We start from the raw sequence: 26593 nt of genomic DNA, 5'->3' as shown, positions 1-26593 counted from the left end.
AAGTCTCATGGGAGGAGGTGGGAAATTTATCACAAGAGTTAGACGGCGATTCATCTCCACGGTCCACTGTGCTCATCAGCCTCACTGTCACATTCAAAGACATCGCTATGAAGCACGTTGTGATGGATTGACGTCGTTTTCATGTACAACGTAAAAGAAAGGTCCTGTTAAGTATACTGTACGAGTGAGTGTGTGTGATTTGGTGCTACCTTGTCCGGGTGGTGTAATGGTGATGGTCTGTGCTGTGAACTCCTCGTCAAAATACCGCGTGTCCGTCTCCGAGGTAACTTTGGGCTTAAACGGCGGGACCAGCTGTTGGAGAGGAGACAAGACAAACACATCAGCACATCTGCGCCATCATTCAGTTTGGTTGTCGGTCTGATCAGTTATTGCTTTTAGGTGGTGGCGCTTCGAGTGAAGTATCTTTATCGATCCCTAGAGGGACGGCGGCTGTCTGAGCCTGGTGTCCTGACAATCACAAGACAATGAGAGAGAGAAAGAGAGAGAAACTCGGCGACATCTGAGAAACTGACCTTCTTCTCATAAACATCCTGCCATTCGATTCCCGCGAAGAACTTGTGCTGCATGATTTCCTTGGCGTCGTCAGGCCCTCCACCTAACCTGGAAGACATGTGAAAAAGGGAAAAAATCCTTTCAGTCGCTGCCCTGACTCCTAGGGAAGCGACTAGCCGCAGTAGAGGATGCGGCAGAGGCTCCTCCTCACCTCTGCATCGGATCTTTCTTGAGAAGGCCGGAGAGCAGCGAGCGTGCCTCGGGGCCAAGTGTCCGAGGGAAGCGGATGTCTTCCATGAGGATGAGCTCAAACAGCTTCTCGTGGTCCTGGTTGTAGAAAGGCAGTCGGCCGCACATCATCTCGTACATCACCACGCCAAGACCCCACCAATCCACGGCGCGGCCATAGTCGTTGTCTTCTAGCACCTAGGAGACGAGGAGGAGCGGTGGAGTTTTAATCAGCGCAGCAGTTGGGTTGCTCTTGAGCTATTTTAACTTCCTGGTGAGGGGGGTATGGAATGCAGGTGTTATATAACATTTGTCTACCCGTGGTGGCAAATTTATACAACAAGCTAAAAAAAAGACTAAATTGCTACAGCTTTGTAGTTACATAATATGGTTCAACCAAAACGGTTCTGTTTTAACATCAGAAGGTTGTGAAGACAGCAGGTACTTAGGCTGAATACACAAACCCTAAAGCAACCGGGTCGGGTCGGGTCGGGCCCCCCCCCACCCCCAACAGAATCACCTGCTGTACCCCCTGGTCCGGGGCTTTTGAGGCAGCCACAGCCAGCACTGACTCACATCTCACATTAGGAGCAAGGATAGAGTTTCCCCTGGAGCCCTGCATATTTAATCACCTCAGGCCTTCACACACACACACACACACACACACACACACACACACACACACACACACACACACACACACACACACACACACACACACACACACACACACACACACACACACACACACACACACACACACACACACACACACACACACACACACACACACACACACACACACACAGATCAACAAGCAGCAGAGGTGCGCGTCACTTAAATAAGCAACTGTGTGGCAACAAACACGACTGGGGTCTTGGAAACAAACTGCTCAGTGAACACAACCAGAGTCGCAGACTGAAAAATATTTAGTATTATCATTATCATTAGGATCATTTTTCTCTGCTGTTCTCTACTCAATGTGAAGCAAACTTATCCGGTGTTGTGCTCGCTGAGTGCAACCTGTTGCATGACTAATGTGTTGCTGAGCGGTGTTGTTCCAAGGTCTCTGGGGACATGTACTGGATTCTACCTTGCCAGGCGGATGTTGAAGGTGAAATCAAGACAAGGAGAACAGTCTGTTCCCTCAAACCTCCAGCAGCGCGATGCTGAGCAATTTAGACCTAAAAATAGACGCTTAGGCAAAAAGACGTGGGCAGATTAATAGAATTAGATATGGACACAACAGAGCGCTGGCTGAGAGAGAGAGAGGACGTGTCCGTAAAAGGTACAAGACTACAGTGTGTGCATGTGCACGCAGCTGTGCGTGTGTCTGTGGGCACCCGGCCTGGCGCTGCGGTGAGTGGTGAGCATCAAGGAGGAGGACTGGGGGGGAGTAACGTGAAGCCGGCGTGGGGCTAGGATTACTGGGCCGGCTCTATTTCCAGCGCTGCTGTCGTGTGATTCACACCGTGCGACAGCTGGGCCCGCAGCTGCCCCATATATGTAGAAGAGCGCCACAGCTGTGAAGCTGCCAGGAGCGCAGGAGCCAAGCTCATCCCTCATATACGTAACCAGGACTGCTTGCCTCCCTGCCTGCCTCCCTTGTCTGCTCGGGCCCCAGCCCCAAATACTGTTACACTGCCCCAAAGGAGCACAGATAGGGGGCGGAGAGAGGGAGGAGAGAGAGGACAAAAGCACAAACACTTGCTGCTGCTGCTGATCTGGAGCCCTAACTCTGTATAATGCACACACACTGCTCACACTGACAGCCATTAATCTTCCGAGCTTGTGAATCCAGATCAGTTTCAGAGGCCAGATTAAACCTGTCGGCGTTTTTCTTTCTACATATTCCCTAAAAGCCAATCCCCTCAGCCAATAATGGTTTTCTTCTTGTAACTACTTAATAAATGTGACAAAGTGAATTTGTCCCACTCCTTCCTCCAGAGACGAACTGGCCTGGCTGTTTGCGGATTGGGTCCCTCCTCCCTCTCTCCTCCCTCTCTCTCCCCCCTGCTCTGGGTGGAATATTCCCAGACGTTACAGCATTCCTGTGCAGCGCACACAACAAGGTCATTGTTTACTGCAGAACAACCTGTAACACTGCCTGGCCCGCACTCCACAGAGGAGCTCGCCAGCGACCCTGTTGCCATGGTAACGCCCCCTGATGTCTCCCTGCTCTCGGCCTGCCGAGGCTGGAGGTGTCGCACAGGCTGCGCTTCACTGTGGAGGAGCGAAGTGGGCTAGGGAGAGCGCAGCGTGGACAGGTGGAGCACTCGGAAATAAGAAAAAAGGGTTTATAGAAGTACATAAAATAAAAAGCTGTTTTTTTATGTTTGCCCAGGTGTGAAGAGGTTGTATATTGACATACCAGGGCCAGCACCAGGCCGTTGCCTTTATGGCCTGGTGCCGATGGCTGACTGATGAAAAGGTATGTGTTGTACGGCAGCTTGAGACACTGTGGGATAGTGTGTGGACACCGGCTCTGGGATCTGCCCCAGGACAGGTGAGGCATCCCCCGGGAGCTGAGGCTCTCCTGGTGCCCCCCCCCCCCCCCCCCCCCCCCCCCCCCCCCCCCCCCCCGCCACCGCAGGGGCGGAAACTCACGTTTCTGGAGGGCGCTGCCAACCAATAACCCCTCCTCCTCCTCTTCAAAACAGAAAAATTCCAAATGGAGGCTAAAAACAACGATACGGCAACTGTGTCAACACGGGCACCCTTCTCCCGGAAAACTTTTTATGGCAACAGTCAAGTGGCTCGCACAAACACTCGTACACTTAGTCACACCCACCATACTCACAATGAAATATCGGGTTACATGGCCCACTCCGACACTTGTCATACCTGCACGCAACCGGGAGTCGACACACCCATCCCCACACAGCAAACACGAGAGCAGGCCGCCCTGCCCTGTGCGGACGGCACACTCATTAACTCGACTTTAGACGGGAGATTAGAAAGGCATTTGCGGACAGCTGCCCTTTCTTCCACATGCTCCTTATCCACTGTGGTCCAACAACACATGCTGAATGCTAGATGCTATACAAATACTGCATAATGTATTAAAGAACTCAATCCCTGGAGAAATGCCCATATTCAGAAACCATGCCTTTAAACGAGTTTTCAAGACTTTGTGCCATCCATCAATTCAGAGAAGTGTAGAATATGGCGCTTTAATCTGTTCTGGTGGCTCATGGTGCCCTAGACACTTTGCTTCTTGGTTCTTGGTTCTTCTTTCGATTCGTCACTGATCTGTACATACCTACAGAAAACTGGCCTGGATGAAAGAAAGGATGATGTCTTTTTTTTTTTTCAGATCGTGAAAGAATGACTTCTGTTCTTACCTCAGGTGCGAGGTACTCTGGTGTCCCGCAGAAGGTTTTCATGGTGGCGCCATCTTTGATCCCCTCCTTACACAGGCCAAAATCTGTGATCTTTATGTGTCCATCTTTGTCCAGCATAAGGTTTTCCAGCTGCAGAAAGCAGAAAGAAGAACGACATCAGATGATGTTTATTTAGAATGAGTTGGTGTTTATTGGAGATAGCAAGAAAATAATTGTGGAAGGAGAAGGAGAAATTTTAACTTGTAAAGGCTAAAAACATACAGGCTTCAGAGTTGACTTTGGTTATGTTTCTAGCAAATACACAATTTTAGAAAATTTGGCAAAAAAATATGGATCATTGTCATCATTAGAGGGTGCCATCACAATTGACAGAAGAAGCCCGTTCTCAAAACCCTGGCATGTGTGCACTGTAAAAAAAAAAATCACAGTTGACATTATACTTCCATGGTTCCTCAGCAATAGATCAGATGTGGAGTTGTAAAGACAATGTAAATGCAGCGGACAGAGAGAGATTCCTTAATATATAGCTAGATGACTAAATTGATCTTTGTATGCAAAAAACCTAAATAACAAGTCCATCCGTTTCATATTTCTGGTGGTGTAAATGTGTAACACTGAGTGGAACAGTGACACAAATGTTTATGTAAAAGTAAAATAAGGACATAAAAGAACCATGAAATCAATCAAAGGCTCTCCCTATCAACCTAAATCCCGTCTTCCCTCTTCCAACATGTAAACGTTTCCACCTCGGCCAAGCACAAAAACTTGTTTGCCCTATTTTGTCTTTTTTTTTATTTCATGCATTTCCACCAATTTTTAATATACAATAAAAATGCGCATCAACACAGGTCGATGGAAATGTGAAGTGAACAGGCAAAGTAACCTGATGGCCTAAAGGATGTGCATCATGCAGTGTCACGACCTGAGGCTGCGTGGCCTTTTAATATCAGCTTGTCTCTCCCAGACCCCCTCCTCTCTCTCTCTCAGTTAAAGTCACCTGGCAGCTGTAGCTCACACGTGGCCAGCAGCGCCCAGGCCAGAGTCAGCACATCCTCCATTCCTGCTACCCTGGCATTTTCAGGAGAACCCTAGCAGGCTGGGAGCCTGCCTCATAAACCCAAGGGACAGAGAGAGGGAGCGAGTGCTGTGCTGACCTGGCTGGTAAAGTTTTATCAGCTGGAAGTAGGAGGCCCACAGATGCCACTGCAACACTGATAACACCCTATAGTCCACCTAAACCCAATCATATCCTATCACTCCGCAGCATCCATCTCTGATGTCATCTTTATATGAGAGTACGAAGAGATTTGTATTGGAAAAAGAAGCAGCTGATACGTTGCATCTCCTTTATCCTCTGACCCTTAGTACGCGTTGATGTCATTCTCTCCCCGGTAATTAATAGTGTCGAACTGCCGGCTTACAACTTGACGTCATTCGTGCACAAAGTGCACAAGTATCCCCCACTGAAAACACTGTATGCGTACTATAAAGGGAGGTGTTGGGGACTGGTTGTTATTTCTGTCGAACTGCAGTTAGAGTTGTATGGACTGAGCCTCCCTCCAGCTGCAGTGAGGTCTGGAGACCGATCTGGGGGAGGCAGATCAATAAGACCTGGCCACTGCTACGGCTCTGGATGGAGGCAAACCCTATTTATATCCTGCCGGGGGAGAAATGAAGGGAAGTGTGTAAGTGTGTGTGTGTAAGTGTGTGTGTGCGCCTCTGAGTGTGTGTGTGTGTGCCTCTGACAGCGAGGATGAGAGAAAGTAAGGACGTGTGCCCCTCCTACCTTTAGATCTCGATAGACCACATTTCGTTCAGCATGAAGGTAGTCGAGCGCTGACACTATCTCTGCACCATAAAACCGTGCCCGCTCCTCTGAGAACACCCGGTCTCTTGACAGATGGAAGAAAAGCTGAAGAGAAAGAAAAACAGGGGACGTTTGACAATGAGGAAGCAGAGGACAAATCGAGAGAGAGAGAGAGAGGGTTCGTCCAGCGAAAAAAAGGGACCAGTGAAATTTGTTCAACACTAGTCGGTCAACTGATTCACTGAGACCTACAGGTGCTAATTTAGTGATGGTTAAAAATGGTTTACCTCGCCACCGTTCGCATACTCCATGACAAAGCACAGGCGGTCGTGTGTCTGGAAAGAGTATTTCAGTCCCTGCGGACAGAAAAAAAAAAACCAATGCTCAAAGTAGAACATGGGGATGTTTTCAGTTCAAGTCAAGAGGAAGATGGCCTTTAAAGAGCAGAGTGTAACATGGAACATCAAAAAATACATTGTAGTTTCACATCCTTAGGTTACAATTTAAAATGAAACTATCACATAAACAGCATTATGAAAACTTCAGCACAGTGTTTTCCAGTGGCTTTTAAATAGCAGCTGTGATGAAAACATTGGCCCAATTCTTGAACGCACTATGTGTCGCCTCCACCCACCACTTAGACCTAACATTTTCGAGGGGCTTTTCAATACAGACTTCTAGAGAAAGGGTTAATAGATAAAAAGAAAGTCCAGTGTTGCTATACAGAGAAAAAAAAGCCAAGCTCGACTTTGTAAGAACAGCTCTTCACATTCCTTTTGAAAATGCCCCCTTTTTTCCTGAAAGGATGCTGCTGGGTTGAACTGAAGAGGTTCCAGAGGATTTCTGTGAGTAAAAAATAAGGTTTGCTTTAGGTATATTGATGGGCTCCTTACTGTCAAGAACGGATGTTTTGAATTCTGGAGGACTCTGTTCTCTGTGAGTGTGTGCGCCACTTCATCCTGAAAAAAAAAACAGCCTCAGTGTTTGTACAACTCTCACAATGGCTCACCATTTAGCTATCAGCCACAGCTCCACTGACCTCCCTCCCCCTTGCTAATTGGCAACCACTCACTTTTGCTACGATCACCTCCTTCTTTAGGATCTTCATGGCGTAGTAGCGTCCCGTGGCCTTCTCCTTTACCAGGATAACTTTGCCAAAAGTGCCTTTTCCCAGGAGTTTGAGGTATTCAAAGTCGTGCATAGTCTGGAAGGCCAGAGAGGAAGAAAGTTGCATCTGATTACAAACAGAAACGTTAACAAACTCATCCTTTCAAACTATCCAGGACACACAATCCGACTGACAACAGCACAGAAGCCTTTAAGGCACTATTTCACCCACCATGCAACTTCCACTACTCTAATGGTTTTGGCCTATATGTGGTTATGTCTCAGTTAACTTCTGACCTCGGCGCTAAGGAGAATGTTGAAAATGGTTGTGTGAGGGACATCCAATCCGGAGGCCTCGAAGCTTTATGTCATGACATGTGGGGGTTGTGAAACCCCGAGGACATGCTATCTGGTGCTAAGCCACCCACGGCTGATGTTGGCAAAGTGGTTGGTGGGCCGCATTGCTTTTAAGTGCAGATATAGCGGAGTAGGGTGGAGGAGAAGATTAATGGTCAAACCTGGAAAAAAAATTATTTACTGAGGGAGGAGGAATACAGGTGGTGGTTTAAGGTTTATGGTAATGAATGTCTAGACGTGGGGACAGCAGAGGCGGTACAACAGCATAAGCATGAATGGTCCATACCACTTTCTGTCTAGGTTTGGTAAGGTAGACCTCCATGTCCATGGGGTCCGGAGAGGAGTCCATCATCTCTTCCTCTTGTTTCTGCAGACCGTCGGCCACTGCCTGGATGGCTTTTGTCCATTCTTCCCTGAGGGAGGCACAGGCAGCAGAAGAAAAAGATTACATCAGCCCATTTGCCATCATGCAAGCCCAGCAGCCCAATCACATAATTGTCTTCTTATCAACAGGAAGGCAATTTCAAGTGCGAGTTCTGCCAATAGCCAGTGGACCTTGTGCGAGTGCAGAACAATGATTAAATGTGTATTCTGTGTGTGTGTGTGTGTGTGTGTGTGTGTGTGTGTGTGTGTGTGTGTGTGTGTGTGTGTGTGTGTGTGTGTGTGTGTGTGAGTGTGTGTGTGTGTGTGTGTGTGTAAATCCACATGTTAGAAAACCACTGAATCTCTTAAAATGCTAAACTGCTTCATAGCAACGGGGGCAAATGTAAACGATTTGTGTTTCTGTTGCTCTGGCGAGCTGAGAGGTGCGTGCTCCTTGCTTGCCTCTCCTCAGGGGTCTCCACGTGGAAGGTGCGCTCGATGACAGTGGTCCACTGCAGGCAGCGGATGATAAATGTGTTGGGCTTGGGCCGTTCCGTCTTCATCAGCTGGCACTCTGACCACAGCCAGGGAGGGAGGGAGGGAGGGAGGGAGGGAGGAGAAAGACCAGCGTGCAGGGGAGCAGAGGGGAGACAGAGACCCAGAGTTATAGCCATTTATCTTTATCGCCACCCTAACAGACACTGTCGGCCAATTTGTAAAAGAACAGGTGCACTTTGGTGGAGGAAAACAACTCTGGCACTTAACTTGTCATCCCCTTGAAAACATGACATCTGCTAATATTGGTTCTAATAATGATTTGAAATCTAAGTCACAATTTTTTTTATCATATTGATCATCATATCCAAACAAAATGTGTAAACTTGCGATGCCTACAAATAACTGAAAGCCCACTTTTCACAAATGACTGAATCTGAAGTTTTGCTTATTCTCATAGATTTATAATCTTTTAAAATCAATTTTCTTTCATCTTCGCACTTTTTCTCAGCAAATAATTGTCTTGTAAGCAGTTTCGCGAAACAATTACTCACAACAGTCTAATAACTGTATCTAGAAAGCGGAGATTTCCATCTGCACCTCTCTCGCATTAACATCTGTTCCCGAATGCAACATGTCAGCAAATATGTCATAACGTGACACAAAATGGCCTCTGTCTGATAGATGGAGGACAGGGAAGTGGACCACCACTGAGATCCAACATGGCTCCATCCGGGAGAATATGTAATCCAGCTGCAGCAGCTCCGTCAGCAGCGACGTGCCATGTGTGTCCTCTGCGGTGGGGTCGCAGCGGTGACAAGAACCCAGAGCCACCGCTGACGGAGACAGAGCCTCGGAGCGCCACCCAGATAAATACTTGAAATCAGGCGGCTAATAACCACGATAACTCAAAAGAGTGTCGGGGAGGAAACATTTTGTTAAACAAACAGTATGCTCTCTAATTGCTGTGCTCAGTCATCTGCACAGCTTATCACAGCAACTTTCTCTGATGTGAAGATGGAGTGGGCAGGGCTGCTGTGGGCATTTCTGTTGCCGTTATTTTCTGTTTGGAGAGACATACGGAGAGGAGGACTGACTCTCAGTGTGTCAATGGGAGGAGGCAGACATCTTGCATGCACATTCAGTACCATTCAGTATCATCTCATCAACATCACTATGTGAGTTGATGAGATGATTCTGAATGGTACTGAATGTGTCATAATCATTTAAAGAGACGTACATCGATAAAGGATACTCGGTCACTTTAATAGAGATGATAAGCTTTCATACTGTTACCGCATAAAGACTTGGCATGACTTTTGTTTTCCTGTTAATTATGACTTTTTTCAGAGTGGATCAAGATCAGTTAACAACAGTGCAAGTAAAAACAGGACAAAACAAGGGTTAAAATGGGCTGCCAAGAAACAGAAGGGGGGGGGGGAAATGTGGTGGCAGATACTCACGTGCTACGGAGAAGTTATTTAAGGGTGTTTCCAGCTGGTCGACATCTTGCGGCCGCTCTTTGTAGCCAATGAATGTACCATCACTCTTCAGGAGAAAATACCTCGGCCTCCAGGTCTTGATGTATTCTCCTGATATGAGAAAGAGATTGGAAAGGGCCGCTGAGTTACAAGGGGACAAAATTAAACAACTCGTGACACAATAAATTGAGAGACCACACATGCTTTCATTCTGGAAAAATGCTGACAATGCACAACTACTCTGTTTACACTGTGGTTTCGTGATTAATGGCAAAGCAGCGTTGTCCCATTACTTTCGGTGTTAATTCCCAGAGTTGCAACTCATTTCCTGCCGTCTAATTACTATGCTGCTCAGTGGTGCTCCCTAAAATGACCATCTTGTCATTGTCTCTCTGTAGGTCAGATGCAGGACAAATGGTTGTTTTAGTCCAAGTCAGGACCCTTTCTCTCACCCAGTCTGCGCCCTGTCCGGCACTCACTTGCAACGTAATCTCTACAGTTAAAAACCCTGTCGTACTATTTCCTAGAAACAGTAAGTTGAAATTTAAGATCCAAATTACTGAATGTTGCTGGGAAAGAAAGAAAGGCTCTGCTAAAAAAAAGGTATATTTCTGCTTAAGACAATAGACCGTACAGAAAAAGAAGTCAGGTCTAAGGAGTTAATCTCTAGTTTCAAGTCTTCTTCAATGCAGCATGGTGTTCTTTTGATCAATTATGGTCCCATTTGGAGTAAAATAGAAGATAGCGCAGAGTGCCCCCACTCCTCCATATGTGGTTTCTTCTGGTGTTAAAAAAACCAAGATTGGGCTGGCGGCCACAATGGTAACTTGAGTCTTTAAAACAGTGTCAGTTAATATTTTTGTCTTCTTAAAAGAGTATTCCAATGATTCAGCGTCACATCACAATGTCGAGCTCAAGACAGACAGTGAAAAGGTCACTGCAGCAGGACCAGAAATGTTTTTAAAAAATGTTATTACACACATTCTTCTTCCTTGCCTATGTTACCCAACTCGCTAGCAGACAGTGCAGTCTGATATTTGGGTGTGTTATGCTTGTAACAGCTTATGTAGCCGCAAGCCCAGAGAAGGAGCAGGCTGCAGAGGTTTGGCAAATTCACTTTATCTAATTCCACACAAACGGATTAATATTATTGGGGTTTTTTTAATTTTCAAACTTCCAGTCATCAGCCCAAACCAATGTTGACTCCCTCCCTCAGCACCCTCTGACACAACAAAACTTTTTTTCCACTTCTGCTCTAATACAAATTGTTGAGTTCTTCTTTACAATAAAAATGCTATAACTCTAAACGTAGTTTATTGTTTTATCAACCGCAAACACTTCTCCATCTCTTTCCCATCAATCATTTTGTAACACCACCATCCTTGTTTGCCAAAACCTTACGTCGAATTTTCCAATAAAACTTTCAAAGAGTGCAGTTTTTTCTGGACAAAACCCATAACCTCAAGCCATGCATGTCCGTCCCATTCACTTAGACACACCAGCATCACACAAATGAAACTCTCATCGGCAGACGAAACTCAATTTATTCTGGTGATGCTTCAGGAAATGTCGCGCCAGATGTTGTGCAGACGGGGGGAGAAAATAGCTTACGTACCATAACAAGGCAGCGGCACACAGCGGAGTGGGACTTGAATATTTATACAGGAAAAGTGTAATTTATTTTTAATCGTGGAGCTGCATATTAGCCCCATGCAGAGCTGTGGCAAGCTGTCCTTAATTGCCCCATTTCCTCGAACACAAGAAGTGTGGTGTGTCTGTTTGTGTCTGTGGGGGAGAGGTGTCAATACCAGCTTCTGTTGCCCTCCTTCAGACGCTCGCTTATGACTGATGAAACGGATAACAGATCAGTCTGTTACGGAGCCGAGCGAAAGCAGTCATGTCTATTTTGATTAGTGCCTGTTCTTATGAAACATTTTAAAAGGGATGGCTAAGTCTTAGAACATTGGCTGGAAGTCACTTTTCACGATTTGTCACTTCTGACGCCTCAAAATTATGAACTTCCCCTCCCTGCTTCTTTTCTCCACTTCTTTCAGAGTGATGGCACGAGCAGCAAACTCTAATAGGACATGCTCCATATGGCTTTTCTCAGTCGAGATTAAAAAAAAGGCAAGAAGAAAACGAAACAGACCCTTTTTTCAGAAGCTGGTTCCGTGAAACTTGACCACATGCAGCAGGACGAACAGGCTCTTTGTACATCACCTTCCAGCAAACATTGTATAGTGTAAAACCACGTGACTTACCATGACTGGTAAGGTGCTGGCACCAATCGCTACAATAGAGGGAACATCTCTCCAAGAGCGCGGTACACAGATGTCCAGTACATTGTTACATTTGTCATTATGGCGGCAGGAAGAGATTTTTCATTTCTTTTTCTGCAGACTTTTCACAACCAAACATAGCTCATTTAGTAAGTACCTCAACTTTCTCAGCCGTGAGATTGACACCCTCGCTACTTCCCCAACAACTGGATGTGTCGTCCTAATTGAAATGCATACCGGCAGGTATCTGTCGGTGGATTTCCCTAGTGCCAGTTTCACTGTAACATGATTATCGTGATGGGTTGTTTGTCCGTTTTAAACCACAAGCCTCGCCAATCAACTTCCACATCAGTCAGCCGCACGCACACGCTGATCTCGAGAGAATCCACATGCGTGTCGTTAGGCATCACAAGCCATCAAAAGAACCAAACTGAGCCTGCAGACAGGGTGAGCATAATACCGAAACAAGCAAAAGCACAAAATAGGCTCAATTTAAGAGCAAATGTAGTCATAGGACTGTAAGGTAGGAATTAAAGAGCCTGTTCAACACAATCATAAGTTGCCTAAATCTTTTTCTCAGTGCAGCCAAAAAAATAAATCTCCTGAGCCTTGTTCTCCTCAGCTGGGCCCCAGCTGGTGCCGGCTCTGTGGTCAGGTTTTGGCTGACCCATATCCCCCAGCAATACCCCCTGCCAGCACACACTAAGGACAGTATGTGCACAATGCAGAGACAGCATAATGAGCCCCCTACCTGACACCATGTCACCAGACGAGGGGCTCTGAGCACAGGCTTGTCTCAGCGGTGGTGAGGATTTGGTTTGGTTTCAACAGGAATCCAGCAAATCACTTCCAGACGACAAAAAAAGGACCGTTTATACATTAAAGTAGATCCTGATGTCCAGAGACAGGTGTTCATACGTAAGCATGTATGTGCTTGTGTGTAAATACAGTGTGTGTGTGAAAATGTTTGTGTGTAAAACAGATTAAATCAACATCTAGTCTGGAAGGCTGTGAGCGTCTCCTGCCAGCTCCAGTGACGCACAGCACCCATCACAATTAGCACGGGTGGTCATTTGTGACGCAGCAGTGCATGGCGTGATGTGTGGCTGTATTGGTGGACATTTTCCCCCACTGAGGCAAGCCTCTGTAAAACGGAGGGCATGGGAGATGACGGTGCCAGCTCACCATTCTCATACTTAAATAATGTAACTGCAAAATAGAAAGGCATGATGATCAGTATGTACCGTCACTGGGGGTGGTTCATACGGAGAGAAGTGAACGGGCTCAGGAAGTAACGCGACACCTTGGGTTTAAACCTGTCCTGATATTTGGGACACGAATACTGTTATACTGTCACTGCAAGGACCTGAAAAAGCATTTCAGTTTTTCAGTCTCATTTTTCAGACACCGACACACACGTCTCACATCAAACGAAAGCCACAGAGATGCAGCTCCACATCTGCTACTTGCATTCTCAACTAGTACGTGCGCTTTCTAGACAGGAGGACACTGCAACTTCCTCATCCATGACCACAAACTGGTCACATGACACCAGTGGATGCAGCTATATCCGGTTGTCTCTGAATGTGTGTGTGTGGCCACTCCGCAGCACACAAACAGTCTACCCTCAGAGAGTAAGCAACAAAGATGACCCTTGTCAGCTTCCCATTTACACCGGTCTACCCTTCTTCTACATTTATTCTGTTCTACTTTCCAAACTGTGGCTTTTCATAAGCACTGAAAAGGATGAGAAAGTGAAACTGACAGCTTTTTGTCATTGTTGCCTCAAACAGGAGATTGAATGAGAGCACAGAATGTATAACTATGGTAACTATTCACAGGGAGTGTTTAGCAGCTTTAACAAAGACCAGCAGAACAAAAAAAGACCAAATCTCATCACTAAATACTGGTCAAAAATGTCTGTCTTTCGAGTTGCTTTAATATTTCTTATGACTGGACTTCAGTGCTTTGCGGAGGAGACCCTTAATGCATCCTGTGTACAGTGAGAAACACAGTGCAGACTGCTGACAAAGGACAATGGGCCACATAACAACACAGGAGAGCCTTCTGCTTTTAAGTCAGTTCATCAACACTGTGTTCCCGTAGACTAAACCCTTTTGATGTCATCGCGTTCTCCAAAACAGGAAACTCGCCAACAGACAGACTGACCACAACCTAGATAAGATGAAAAAAAAACCTGCTTCAAGTGTCAGGTCTCACTGCCAAGAGACTCACTCTGCTTCCACGAAATCCACCAAATGAACTGCGTCCCTGAATCAAACGCTTTTCTAAATAAAAGCAAAGGGAGACGGCGCACATGTGACTCAACTCAAGCAAATTAGAGTGAAGGAGGGTGGGGAGACTGATTTGACACCAGATGAGAGATGAGAGAACTCGAGGGGATGAGAAAGCTACGCAGTGTGCAAAGAGTTGTGCTGAGTGGAGCGGTAGTGAGACAGATCACTACATATGTTCCCCACATATGTAGGACTGCGAGACGGGGGGTGTGAGCGCAAGTGAAGTGTGTATGAGCCATGCGTACAGTGTGTGTGTGTGTGTGTATGTGTGTGTATGGGAGGAGCTGTCAGGGCCTGATAGAGTGTCTTTACATGACAAGCAGCTGCTGAGGTCTGGGATGCGCGCTGGGCAAAGTGGAAAATAATGAACGGAGAACCACTGCCAAACACAACAGAATTCATCTTTATTTGCCAACTGCTGCACGGCCCTGCGCGTGGACAGCTCCAGCATGCCACCAACTCATCCTATATACCCTAAACACACACACACACGCGCACACACGCACACACGCACACACACGCCGAGAGAACAGGTTCAACCACAGCTGTATAGAGTGGAGCACTCGTCTTGTTTGCTCGTGGATGTGACAAATTATAAGCACCTTTTATTTTAGATATTGGTTTGAGAGCTGAAATGGTAACCCCACAGAGGTTTTTTATTATTGAGACATCTTTAAAAATGTTTTAACTTAATTACAAAGTAAATCATTCTATTTCAGATGCTGGTCTGATTGTGTTAACCCTTACAAACCTAAAAAGTTTTTACACGATCCTTGAGAAAATAGTGAGAAAAACATTACAATGTCCATTTTTTTCTCCTTTTCACACTGAAGCCATTTGCAAGTCAACTCAGTTTAAGAGGCTTTAGCAGTGAGGGCAGCGAGGAAGGCTCAATAAACAAAAGTGGGGGAAAAAAATGTGGAAGGCTTTAGACATTAAGGAGCGAGAGAAAGAAGAATGAGAGAGGTTAGTGGCTGTTTCCGAGGAGCGTCCTGTCCCTTCTGTCTCTATGTGACAACGACAGGAATGTTGAGGTCCCAGCTGCTGTAGCTTGTTGGCTTTTAATAACACACATCATACAGCATCCATCATAACCCCCCCCCAAATAGGGAGGCCAGTGTCCTGACAAACCAACAGCTCTGTCGCACTGCACCCCCCTCTTGTTTTATCCTGTCATCTTCTACTTTGAAGACTTTTAATAATATTTAAAAAAAAAAAATTTAAAACAGAGAACCCCAACATTGTCATCTACCACACACACACACACACACACACACACACACACACACACACACACACACGTGCGCATTCACACTGCATGGGGTGAATGAATACACACACACATGCACACACAGTGAGAGGGTCAGACAAAACGCGTCTCTCAGTGCCCACACCCAGTGGTTGGACTTCCTGCGGGGGCTGCTGTTGGGTTTTGTCCCTGTCTGGCCATTCATAGCTTGGGGATGAGAGGAAGGGAGCCAGTGGTAACTGCATGAACTGTGCAAGTGTGTGTGTGTGTGTGTGTGTGTGTGTGTGTGTGTGTGTGAGAGTGGTGAGAATCGGATGAGAAGAGGGGGGGCGAGACGGAGGTTGAGGATTAGGGAATCTGAACTCCAAAGCGAGGGAGGCGGAGGAGGAGAGGGGGGGCTGAGCCTTTTGTTGGTTTTTCCTCAGCCGCCCCCGCCATCCCTTCGGCCCTTTTCTGCCGCGCTCTGCCTGTAGGCTGCAGCTGTGGCCTGCCACCCTGTGCCCTGCATCTCAATGAGCAGCAGTCTGCCTGCTCCAAAGGAGAGGGGGCTCCCTGATGCAGGGGTCACCACTGAGCCCCAGCAACCACAAACCCCCGCACCACACCATCACCGAGCCGGAGCTACAGAGCTCTGAGCCGGGCTTCCCGTGCTGCCTGGGCACCCATCTACCCGTTTGCCCCTTCTCGCTGTGACCATATAAGGCTGCATCAGGCTCACATGCCATCCTAAACTGTTCAGGACTTTGGGTTCCTTCATCCCCCCCTCCCCTTTGTCTTTATGTCTTCCCAACACCCCTCCTCCTCCTCCTCTCCAAACCTCCTTTGTTGGCCCCTCTCTCTTCCATGCAGCTGGATGGGGAACGACATTGCCAGGGCTTTGGCAGCAGCATCAACAGGTTGCGGGGAAGGGCCACCCTGGCCTCCAATGTAGCCCTCTCTGTCTCCTGCCCTTATCCCTCGCTCTTTCTCTGTCACTGCGGTAGTTGCCCCTACACCAACAGGAAAAAAAAAAAAAAAGCAAGGGGGATGGGGGGGCACGATGGAGGCTGCCCCTCTTTCTCACGCTCATAAGAAAGCCCTCACTTCTTCTCCGTGGTGAGTGACACCTGCTGATTACCATAGAGACACTGTGGGAAGTTCCCCCCTGCCACACTAGGGCTGAGATTTGCCCCCTCTCCCTGGGTAAACAAGCAGTCCATGGATTAGTTAACTGGGTTACTGCATGGCAAACAAATAAACACACATTATTTAGAGCAAATTAGTGCCAATGAACTCTCAATGACCAATGTAGGATCTAACACCCTCGAACAATCAAAGAATAAACTCCAGCGGATCCTGGTGTTTTGTAGAGGGCGCTTCTCTCAAGCTGTTAAACATTTGGAGAACTTTCTATATGGCCTTTAAATAAAAATGTTGAGTACCAGAGTAATCTGGTGTGGAGAATATATCAGATATCTGAACATACAGTCAACTACTCTGCAGACAGCTGAGCATCCCTTTCATCTCCGTCTCCCCTACCCTCCCTAAACTGGCGAGAGGAGCCAGTGATGTGATTGATGGCGGAGACTGGGAGCTTTTTTTTCTGCTGGTCCATAGCCGCTTCCGCCATGGGTTTGAGTTGTCAGCAGGGTCATTATCCTAGCAACAGGGTGGTGGGTGGGGAGCGTGCGCTGGAAGTGGGGGGAGGTTGGGGAGAGCGAGCGTGAGCTGGTGGGGGACAGGCGAAGAGGGAAGAGGGGAATTAATGGGGACAAGGAGGAGAGGAAGAATGTGGGAGGAAGAATGGAAGAGAGGAAGGACAGAGATGAAGACGACGAGGAAACTACAGAGACGGAAAAAAAATCAGAGAGAGTAAGTGAATCTGAGAGCGTTGCCGAGCACCACAGTTGTGGCGAACAGGCGGACTCTGCACAGCAAAGTAAGCACACAGCGGGCTTGCCGTGAGAGGAGGCGAGCGGTGAAGGTGCCACCTCCCTCGGCCTCCTGGTCCCCCCCCAACGCTGCCAGCCAGCCTGCGTACAGACAGCTGCACCCCAGTAATTTACTTCTCTCCACCACATTTAACAGGAAGACTGCTTCCCATTACCAAGAGCAGGGGGTCTGCGCTGACGGCCAGACACCCAGCCAGAGCACCGGCGTCCCGGTGTGACACCCTCTGCTGCTGGACGCTGCCTACAGGGGCTCCACTCCCACATCTGTCTGGCACTTGCACTTTTTACCTAATTTTACCACCAAATTTGGTAAACTCTAAGTTTTCTGCAAAAAGTCAACAGAAAGTAAAACATACTTCATCTATTAATTTCAGTCAAACTGTTAAATTTTCAGTCATCACTGATATATATTTCAGTAAGTTACTGTTTCCTCCTCAACAAACATCCCTTTTATCTCTCACTTAAGTTTCTCTGATCGTTTTCCACCCTTTATTTTGATGAAAACGGTTATTGAATCCTAACACACCTCTCTACCTGATCCCTTTGAAATTAAGCTTTGACATTAATGGACATGTTGGCCAGTGTTCACTGTATATTATATATATATTTAGATCTGTTGCTCTTAGACTTAGACAGTATATAATAGTTGTGCGTATGCGAATGTGTGTTTGTGTGTAACAGCGGTGTGTGTATGTGTGTGCCATGACAGCCATAATGATGAGATGTGTAGGTGCCGGGGCGAGCCCAACAGTGGAGCTGGCAGCAGGTCAAAGTGCTGAGGTCCGGAGACAAGCAGCGTCGCAGCATCATGAGACATTTTTAATCAGGTGGATCTACATCATATTCCCTTTACAGAGATAACTAAAACAAACGTGGAAAATGCTGGCCGAGTTGTTGGAGGCCTGTTCACCTAGATGCACATGGCATAAATATAAAAAAAATGAAAATTATAAGTTTAAACCACCTTGAATACTGTGTCTGGAGTTTTACACCCATGCACGAAACCCCTCCCCTCCTTCCCAACTCTCGTGTTTTCCCGCTCTGTCTCATGTGCTGGACCACCAACAGGGTCTTGCTTGGAGGAGCAGCAGCACATGTGTCGCATGACCGACGAAGGAGCGAATCAGCTCATGCGCTCCGAACCAAACCACGAGAGGGTCTGTGTTGCACGTCGCACACAGCATCCATCCGATCTGCTGAGGCCAACTGGGTCACTGAGCAATGTTCTGGGAATATCACAAAAGTCGCTGCTCAACTTCTGTCGCTCTCTGTCTGCCCCCCACACCCCCACTTTATCTTTCCCTCACATTATCTCTACTGGTGTGCTCTCCGCTTCCCCCCCTCTCTCACCACCGCACCCCTCCCTCTCATGAGACACAGCCAGCTGAGCGTGCTACCCAAATCCAACAGTTGTTGTGGCCTTCGTTAGCCTAACGAGGGGGCCGGCTCTTTATACTTGTCAGGGAGCAAATGAGTCAAACAAACAAGGGCCAGGGAAGAGGGGAGGACAAGCGAGCGCTGTTCTGTCGAGCTTCACTGGGTTCTTGGCCGCAGCGCTTCCCTGGAAACTAGGGAACCCACAATCTGCCTCTTTGATGTCTGATGATGCTCTGGCTTTGATGGAAAACTTTTGGAAAAACACACTTGCAGAAAGAAATAACATGCTCCTCGGTCTCTGCGGCCACTAGAGGCCGTAGGCACATTCAAAGTGTGTGGGTGCACTGTGAGGGATCAAAAAGGGAAGTATCATTTGGGAATGTATAACAACCGGTTGTGATAGTAACAGCCCAGTTACAGTGTTTATGCAGGGCACTTGCGGAGTGATCTGTGCGTAAGGGCACTGGGTGACGTCCTGAATAAATATGCCTTTGCACTGTCCGTACAATCACACATTTACATATGCATCATCACACAAACATATACACGCGACCCCCCGCCCTACTCAGCTGCTTTGTCTTGCATTCCAAAACTGTCCTTCCAAAAAACAGATAACCAAGATAACCGTCACAACAACACATCCCAGACGGAGTCCACGGGCCAGACACATTACTGCAGCACAAGGCTTAAGGAGAAAATATCAAGGTGTGTCCTTCAGGATGAGATCATTTCACTGAGTGCAGTCTGTCTGGAACAAATGTACGGAGCACTTGGAGGCCAAGAATCTGCAGCTCTAATGACAGATTAGCTCTACTGTGGAGGCACAATGCTTGCTCCAGAATCTTTCATGAGTCTCCATGATTCATCAGACAGGAATCAAAAAGTGAATGTGTGTGTGTGCGTGTGTGTGTCAGTCATGGATGTGTTCCGCTTAAGCTGCAGAGCTCTGTGCCTGTGACTATAGCTCGCCGTGAAACCAGCCAACATTAAACGGCGGCATCACTAGAGGACGAGGAAACAACTGTGCACCTGCTTTTGTCAAGTCATGGTTTGGTGCTCAACCATCTCCATGGAGCGTGCGCGCACGCACACACACACACACACACACACACACACACACACACACACACACACACACACACACACACACACACACACACACACACACACACACACACACACACACACACACACACACACACACACACACACACACACACACACACACACACACACACACACACACACACACACACACCTTTTTAAAATGTTAGATTAGTGTTTTGAGTGCACACATGGGAGTAATGAGCCTGCTGAACACACTTGGAAGTGGTATAAGCCATTTATTATCACGCCCACATGGTGATGTGAGTCACTTGGGTGGCGCCACTGCGCCACACACACACGGAGCACACACACACACGGAGAACACACACGGAGCGCACACACACACACACACAGAGCACAAGGTGCAACATGGGATGATAGTAGTTGAGAGTTGAGTGGGGGCTGCCTGGCGGAGGTGATGGACACCGAGACAGGGCTACTGCAGGTTCACCTTCTGTGCAGTGACTCTGGGGCAAAGACTGCGTGACAGTGACGCGACACTAAAAGCCTTCCTGTCAAGGAGGCAGGCGGACGCCCTCCAATCAAAACACCGCGGCTCTGGGTGACATTTCACAGGGCACAGCTGCTGGGCTGCGACAGCATGCCAACTCACTATTCCTGAAGGGTTGTTTGTTTAGTGCGTGTGTGTGTGTGTGTGTGTCACATCTAGAAGGGTATCATTGCTAGCAGTGCTTGTGTGTGTGTGTGTGTGTGTGTGTGTGTGTGTGTGTGTGTGTGTGTGTGTGTGTGTGTGTGTGTGTTTGTTTTTCTAACTAACTATTTGACCAATGTTGTAGTTATATTTTACACTAGGGTTTTCTATCAAAACCCCCCGCTCTTATCAGTTCCGCTGAAGGCGTGGAAGATAACAGTGTGAGTATACAAATGTTCTGACTCGGATTGATTGACATTTCAGCCGAAACATTTGACAGCCGTGCCAAACAAATGTGATTTTGCATATGCTCTTCCAAAGGAAGGATGTTCCTCTTCCTGATCTAAGTGAATTAAACAAGAAAACAGTTTGCTTCTGGCCCACGACACAGATCTAATTCATAACATGATTTTGGTTTTCTGGTGCTATGCGTTGTCAGAAACACAGATGTGTGGATTAGATAAAACTCACAAACAACCTTCTACCTTTGCATCATTGGTCAATACTAAATAGAACTTTTCCCGATAAGACACAACTGGCAACCCAATGTTTTATCCGTACACTCCCTGGAATGACCAGGGCGTGTCTGCCTAGAACCGAGTGAGTCGAACCAGGCTGAACCTTTCCTAAAACAGCAGCCTGTTGTGCTCTTAGCCCAGGCCTTGAGGAGGGGGGGCTAACACACCACAGCAGCCCTCTGTTCCCCCTAGAGTCCCAGGAACTCTCCTGGTGACCTGCTCCCATCACCTTATCCCCCGAGTCAGAGTCTTGGTTTCCCCTCTTCCAGTAAAAGTCTGGTTCTCTGGCTCTGGGCCTGGGCGCCTTCGTGGTTTTGGAGAAAATTCCGTATCCTATTTTGCCCCTGGTGGCGGCGGCGGTGGAGTGGGCTCCGTGAGGCAACCGTAGTTTGAAGGCAGAGTCAGTATGAACACATAAAGCTGCTCAAAGCCAGCAGGTATGTGAGGAATGCCTCTTCGTCCAAACAACAGGACTCACGCCGAACACAGAGCCACACCACGGCACACAGCACTGTCAGAGCAGATGATTGGGGCCCGCTGGGGACCCTGCAGCTGGACGGCTCTTTACATTTACATCTATGCCTGTTGAAATAGCTTCACCTGGCAATCAATCACCTAGAACACACAGAACGCCATTGGGCTCAGGCATTTTCTGCAGCTTTTAGTTTTACTTTAGCAAACTGTCATTAGTGTTCTGCAGAAAACGATTGCTCATCCAAGTACCTCAGGAATGAAGGTAATGTGGATATTTGAACAATTAGTCTAAAAAATGAAAATCATTATACTGTCCTCCAATTAACACAGCAGAGAGAAACGTACATGCATGTGCTGAATGCATGAATCAAGTAAAGCTAGTTTGCAGTTTAAATACATTTCTCGGACAGGGATCGACAAGGGATTTATACATTTTTACATAATTAACATATTTTAGGGTCTTTGCATATTTTGTGTTCTGTCGATCTGTGCTGGCATGGTCAGCTCACAAGTTTTCACAGTCGGGGTTTCCACAGTGCATGAGGTGATGACTATTACATCTTGGTCGTATTGTAAACAATAGATACCGAGGAGAAAATGATGCGCAATTATCTTAGGTTCAAGCACAGCAAAGGTTCAGGTGCAGTTGTGTTCAAAACAAAGAAAGACTGTTTACAGCAGATATGAGGTCAAATTTGATCACAAAAGCTTTATCCATCAGCTTACCTCTTTTATGAAGCCATCCCTCCTTGACGATCACCACATTGGTCATGTTGGAGGGCAGGGTTGAGGATCCAGGTTTCCCACAGGAAGAGACACGGCTTTGTTTCCCAAGTTTCCTTCACAAAGCCCTGCGCAGGAACCTGGAGACGTGGTCCTGGGGTCTGCGGCCGCCTTCTCAATGGTGGTTACCTATTAGTTGAAGAGGGTGTAAAAATTAGCCCTGTATTGAGGTAAAAGATTTTTTTTCTTCCACTTGTCTGAATATTAACCCTCGGGTCAACAAAGTGGTGGAGAGACGTGGAATCGAGAGGATCTTTTTGCTCTATGGCCCAGTTAGCACAGTCTATGCTAAAAACCACATTGCGGCCCCTCTCACATGTGGAACCTGCACCCATGCAAGGTTCAAATATCTGTGTAGGGCCGTGGTTTTTGGCTTTTTATAATAAAGTTTTCCCGTATTGGAAAATTCCAGGCGGTAGGCACACAACACAACCATTCCTGATAGATGGAGATTTTTTTCCCCCCAACTCATGACGAAAAACAGCCGTGAGTTAGAGAATGGTTTAATTTAATCATTCTCACACAGAATGTAAATGATGGATTTTAAAAGTTATGTTGCAGTTGCACAGTCACAGCCCTCCATATTTCCATCAACTGTGTGTGTGTGCGTGCGTGCGTGCGAGATATGTTGAACGAGACTGGACAGACGTAAAGGGACTGAAAACAAAATGACTTCCCAATCGCTCAGTTCTGATCAGAGCACCACTCGAGACTTCCTTTGCCAAGCCAAAATATGTTGACATTAATTATTAACTTCCCTATAGTCTACATTTATGATCATCTCATTTAAGAGCCATTTAAAACAAACAATCAATAAAAGTATTTTAATTTCCCTGTGCATATAAGGATTCATGTATTGTGAAATAAATTTTAGAGTGGTTTCGTGTTGTGCTACTGCAGGCCTGAGTGACGATCTAATCCGAATCAAAACCTCCAGAAGAGCTGGCTGTAAAATTACAATATTCACCTGATTTTTCCTTTTTCCACAATTCAACAACAAACAGGTAAATTGCATCTGCTGATGAAGACCATATAATAGGATGAAGAGCTCCACGAGAGCAACTACATGGGCCTTAATGTTGGACTTTTGTGAATTTTTTTTTGTGGAGAGAAAGCGCATAGTTTACTGTGCGCGTTCTCTTCGCATCTGTGACTGTTGCTGCTTTTATTCACACCTGACCTGTGGTGGAAGTGGTACAGCAATATTTGTCCAGAACAACCACTTGGGCTCCTCGTCTCACATAAACTACAGACATGAAAAAGCTGCAATCACATTTAGACCGTAAATGCGTCAAAGCTTAACAGCTAATACCGGGTAAAAGATTGAACTACAGCAAATTGTCTTACCTGCTCAAACTCATGTCAAAGTGCATGATACAAGACGGGATAAAGTCTGGACTGACAGTCATCTGATAGACCAAACGGGGCTGAATTCCATCAGCAGCAGCACATACTAAAAACCTGCAGGCTATCATAACCAAAACAGTCGACCTTTTCATTAATTCAGTACTTTTTTTGTGATATAAATACAGCTTTGAGTGCAGGAGGGAAGCAAAAGAATGATCAATCGCCACGCTTGTTCACACAAATGTCACATACTGCACCAGGCAATCTCTGGCCATTGACTGAAATCAATTTGCCTGCTGCTGCTCCGTCAGAGTAGAGTCATCAAAAGCGAGCTCTGTTCGAGTGACCCCCATCCACCGTACTGGTGGGGACAACAACAGGAAGTGGATGTGACTATTGACAGAATACGAGTCATATCAGTACAGCTCCAGGCTCGAGTACATCTGTCTGTGAAAGTCTGATCAGCGGTGGTGTCTGCCGCCTTTACGCTCGTTCCCATCAAAGAGCAGAAGTGAGTTTATGAAAGCAGGGGTTTATTTTCGCTCTGTGTTTTTGTTTATTGCACTGGGGTTGTGGTGCTTGTGTCACACAGTGGATGTTGGAAGGATCCTGGGAGTGAGGGATGTGAAAAAGCACACTGAGTGCAATTCAAACTCTGGATCACACAAACCATTGGATCCGTTCAGCATCTTGGTGTGTACTCTGCGACACAGGCACGCACGCATAATATACACATTGGGATACATCACACAAACAAACCTAAGCGCGCGCACACCACAGCCAAAAAAGCAACACATGCACAGGAGCGGCTCTGGAGCCACAACAGAGCGCTGCTGTTTTAATGGGAGCGACCTGTTGCTACTGCGGCCTGTGTGGAAAAGCTGGGCTGCTGCCAGTGCTGCAGCCAGCAGCCACTGAATGAACCCAGTACCCTGACAGCGGGTCACATGGTCCTCAGGCCTCTGGGCCACCGCCTGCCTGTCCGCCTGCCTGACTGCCTGCCCTGCTGTCAGTGCAGCTTTCAATCATTCATCCTTCTGGCTCCAGCTCCAGGGGCTGCCCCATTCAATGCAAATCAGTGTCATGCAGCAAGGATGCCACACACTGGGCCCGTCATAGGGCCCCGAGAAGACGGTCCCATTGGGTTTATGGCAGGAAGCGGAAAATCAGGTCAACATCCTCACACTTCCTTCATCACAGATCGATAGATACAAGACTGTTTTTGCTCTACTTTCTGCTGGCACTTGAATAAACAACTACATCAGCAGCTGGGTTACGGTTACAAAAAAGGTAAAAACTTTACCCTGAAATATTTTAAGCGATTACAAGATATGAGAGCGTCAAACATGCTCACCTGTGGCAGGAAAACAGCCCCTGAAGCAACGTTTGGTTTGTGTTCGAATGAGACAATGGAACCACTACTAGAGTGATCTACTACACCGTGCCAAGTTCCTCTTTCAAGTTCCCTGAAAACACATCACTAATGATAAAGAATATTGTGGGTAGGTGCAGCCAAATACCAGACCACAGCCATTGTAACCTTGAAAGCCAAGAAGGCTCACTGCTTTAATCCCTGCGATGACATGGACAGAAACCCAAACAAGACTCTTGTTAATGCATTTGTTTTTCAAGCTGTTCAGACAATCCATGAACTACGGGGAAGAGCCGTCACAAAGTTGGACTTTGAGATGCATCAACAACAAATTAATTCTTCCCTGAAAAAAGACGTGAAACCACCTTTGCATCTAGCAACGAGTCAACAAGATAAATAAAACAAAAAGGCATTTGAATCTCCTCAGTTTCGTAACGCGGGCCAGAGGAACAGAACCGTGATGTGATGTGATGCGATGCTGACGCAGTGGGCTGCCGTCATCGGATGCCGCATGCTTTCCAGTGACGATACCTCTAAACTCCCGAGGCGCATGCGCGCACACACAAGAGGCGAGGATGGTCACCATCGGCCTGCCTGTGTACAGGGACGAACATTTCAAACAACATTCCACAGATTCTGCATGCAACTGGTGGCACATTTGCACCAATGGGTCTGCGAGGGGATTGGGTGGGAGGCGACTGGTATTTTCTAAATAGAACGGGGACAGCCAGGCAGTCACTGGCTGCATCATTACACCAGCCTGTTGCGTCTTCCCCGGGTCACATGCCAAGTCCCCCCTGCATACACCCACAGGACAAGATGTAGTCTCATGACCGATAAACACATTTTGACACTCAAGGCGCAACTGGTACAACATGCCCAGGGTCAATGTCCCATACTGTACGTGCAGATGTAATCTCCGGGAGACAAATAGACGATGACATGAGCAATAATTGGATGTTTATCTCAAATTCGGGACAGTAAATCCTTACATCTTTTCCAGGAAACGGCTGTTATGTGCAACGGATTAACCCTTTTCTTTTCTCCTTTTGTTTCACCCGGACCCCCCACACCACATGAGTGTACTTTACGCCACGGGCTGGATTCCAACAAAATAAAAAGGCCCACTTTAGAAGGAAGCTCACGTGCACATGAACTGTCATCGCTGTAGGTGGGATGATAACAGTGAGGAGAGGGAGAAGCCACAAAAAACAGTAACCCACATGATGCATCTCCTTGTACTGATTATACCAGGGCAGGGGGTGATTAGAGGAAACAGCACCATGATGCCCTCTTCTTCTTACGGCCTCCCTGGTGCTCAGAGTGGGGAGAGAAAAGATGCTGGGAGCCCGTTATTGAGAGTTCATATAATAAAGGGGACAACAAGTCAAACAGTCGGTGTGTGTGTGTGTGTGTGTGTGTTTGTGTGTGTGTGTGTGTGTGGGGGACAGGCTGGATGCAGCAAGTGAAAATGAAGAGTCATGTCAAATTCATTTCTCACGTAAACAAACG

The 26593-nt window shown here is 47.0% G+C and overlaps 1 protein-coding gene across 2 annotated transcripts in view; it reads right to left on the bottom strand.

Annotated features, from left to right (window-relative positions):
• Window positions 1–26593, bottom strand: part of akt1 (v-akt murine thymoma viral oncogene homolog 1) — a 30508-nt gene that overhangs the window by 2856 nt on the left and 1059 nt on the right. Inside the window, exons 2-13 of one of the 2 annotated variants that reach the window (XM_035609811.2) lie at window positions 22306–22491; window positions 9678–9806; window positions 8182–8293; window positions 7643–7769; window positions 6965–7096; window positions 6786–6851; window positions 6180–6248; window positions 5872–5997; window positions 4086–4214; window positions 725–939; window positions 534–621; window positions 210–312 (exon numbers count right to left, since the gene is read on the bottom strand). In XM_035609811.2, coding sequence (XP_035465704.2) covers window positions 210–312; window positions 534–621; window positions 725–939; window positions 4086–4214; window positions 5872–5997; window positions 6180–6248; window positions 6786–6851; window positions 6965–7096; window positions 7643–7769; window positions 8182–8293; window positions 9678–9806; window positions 22306–22351 — 1342 coding nt within the window. In that variant the 5' untranslated portion in view covers window positions 22352–22491. Of the gene's footprint in view, window positions 1–209; window positions 313–533; window positions 622–724; window positions 940–4085; window positions 4215–5871; window positions 5998–6179; window positions 6249–6785; window positions 6852–6964; window positions 7097–7642; window positions 7770–8181; window positions 8294–9677; window positions 9807–16337; window positions 16471–22305; window positions 22492–26593 lie in introns of those variants that run through there. The other variant, XM_035609810.2, reaches the window with a different exon arrangement.

This window comes from Scophthalmus maximus, chromosome 15, assembly GCF_022379125.1.
Source record: "Scophthalmus maximus strain ysfricsl-2021 chromosome 15, ASM2237912v1, whole genome shotgun sequence".
Lineage (NCBI taxonomy): Eukaryota > Metazoa > Chordata > Actinopteri > Pleuronectiformes > Scophthalmidae > Scophthalmus > Scophthalmus maximus.
This window is presented reverse-complemented; position numbering and strand designations above follow the sequence as displayed.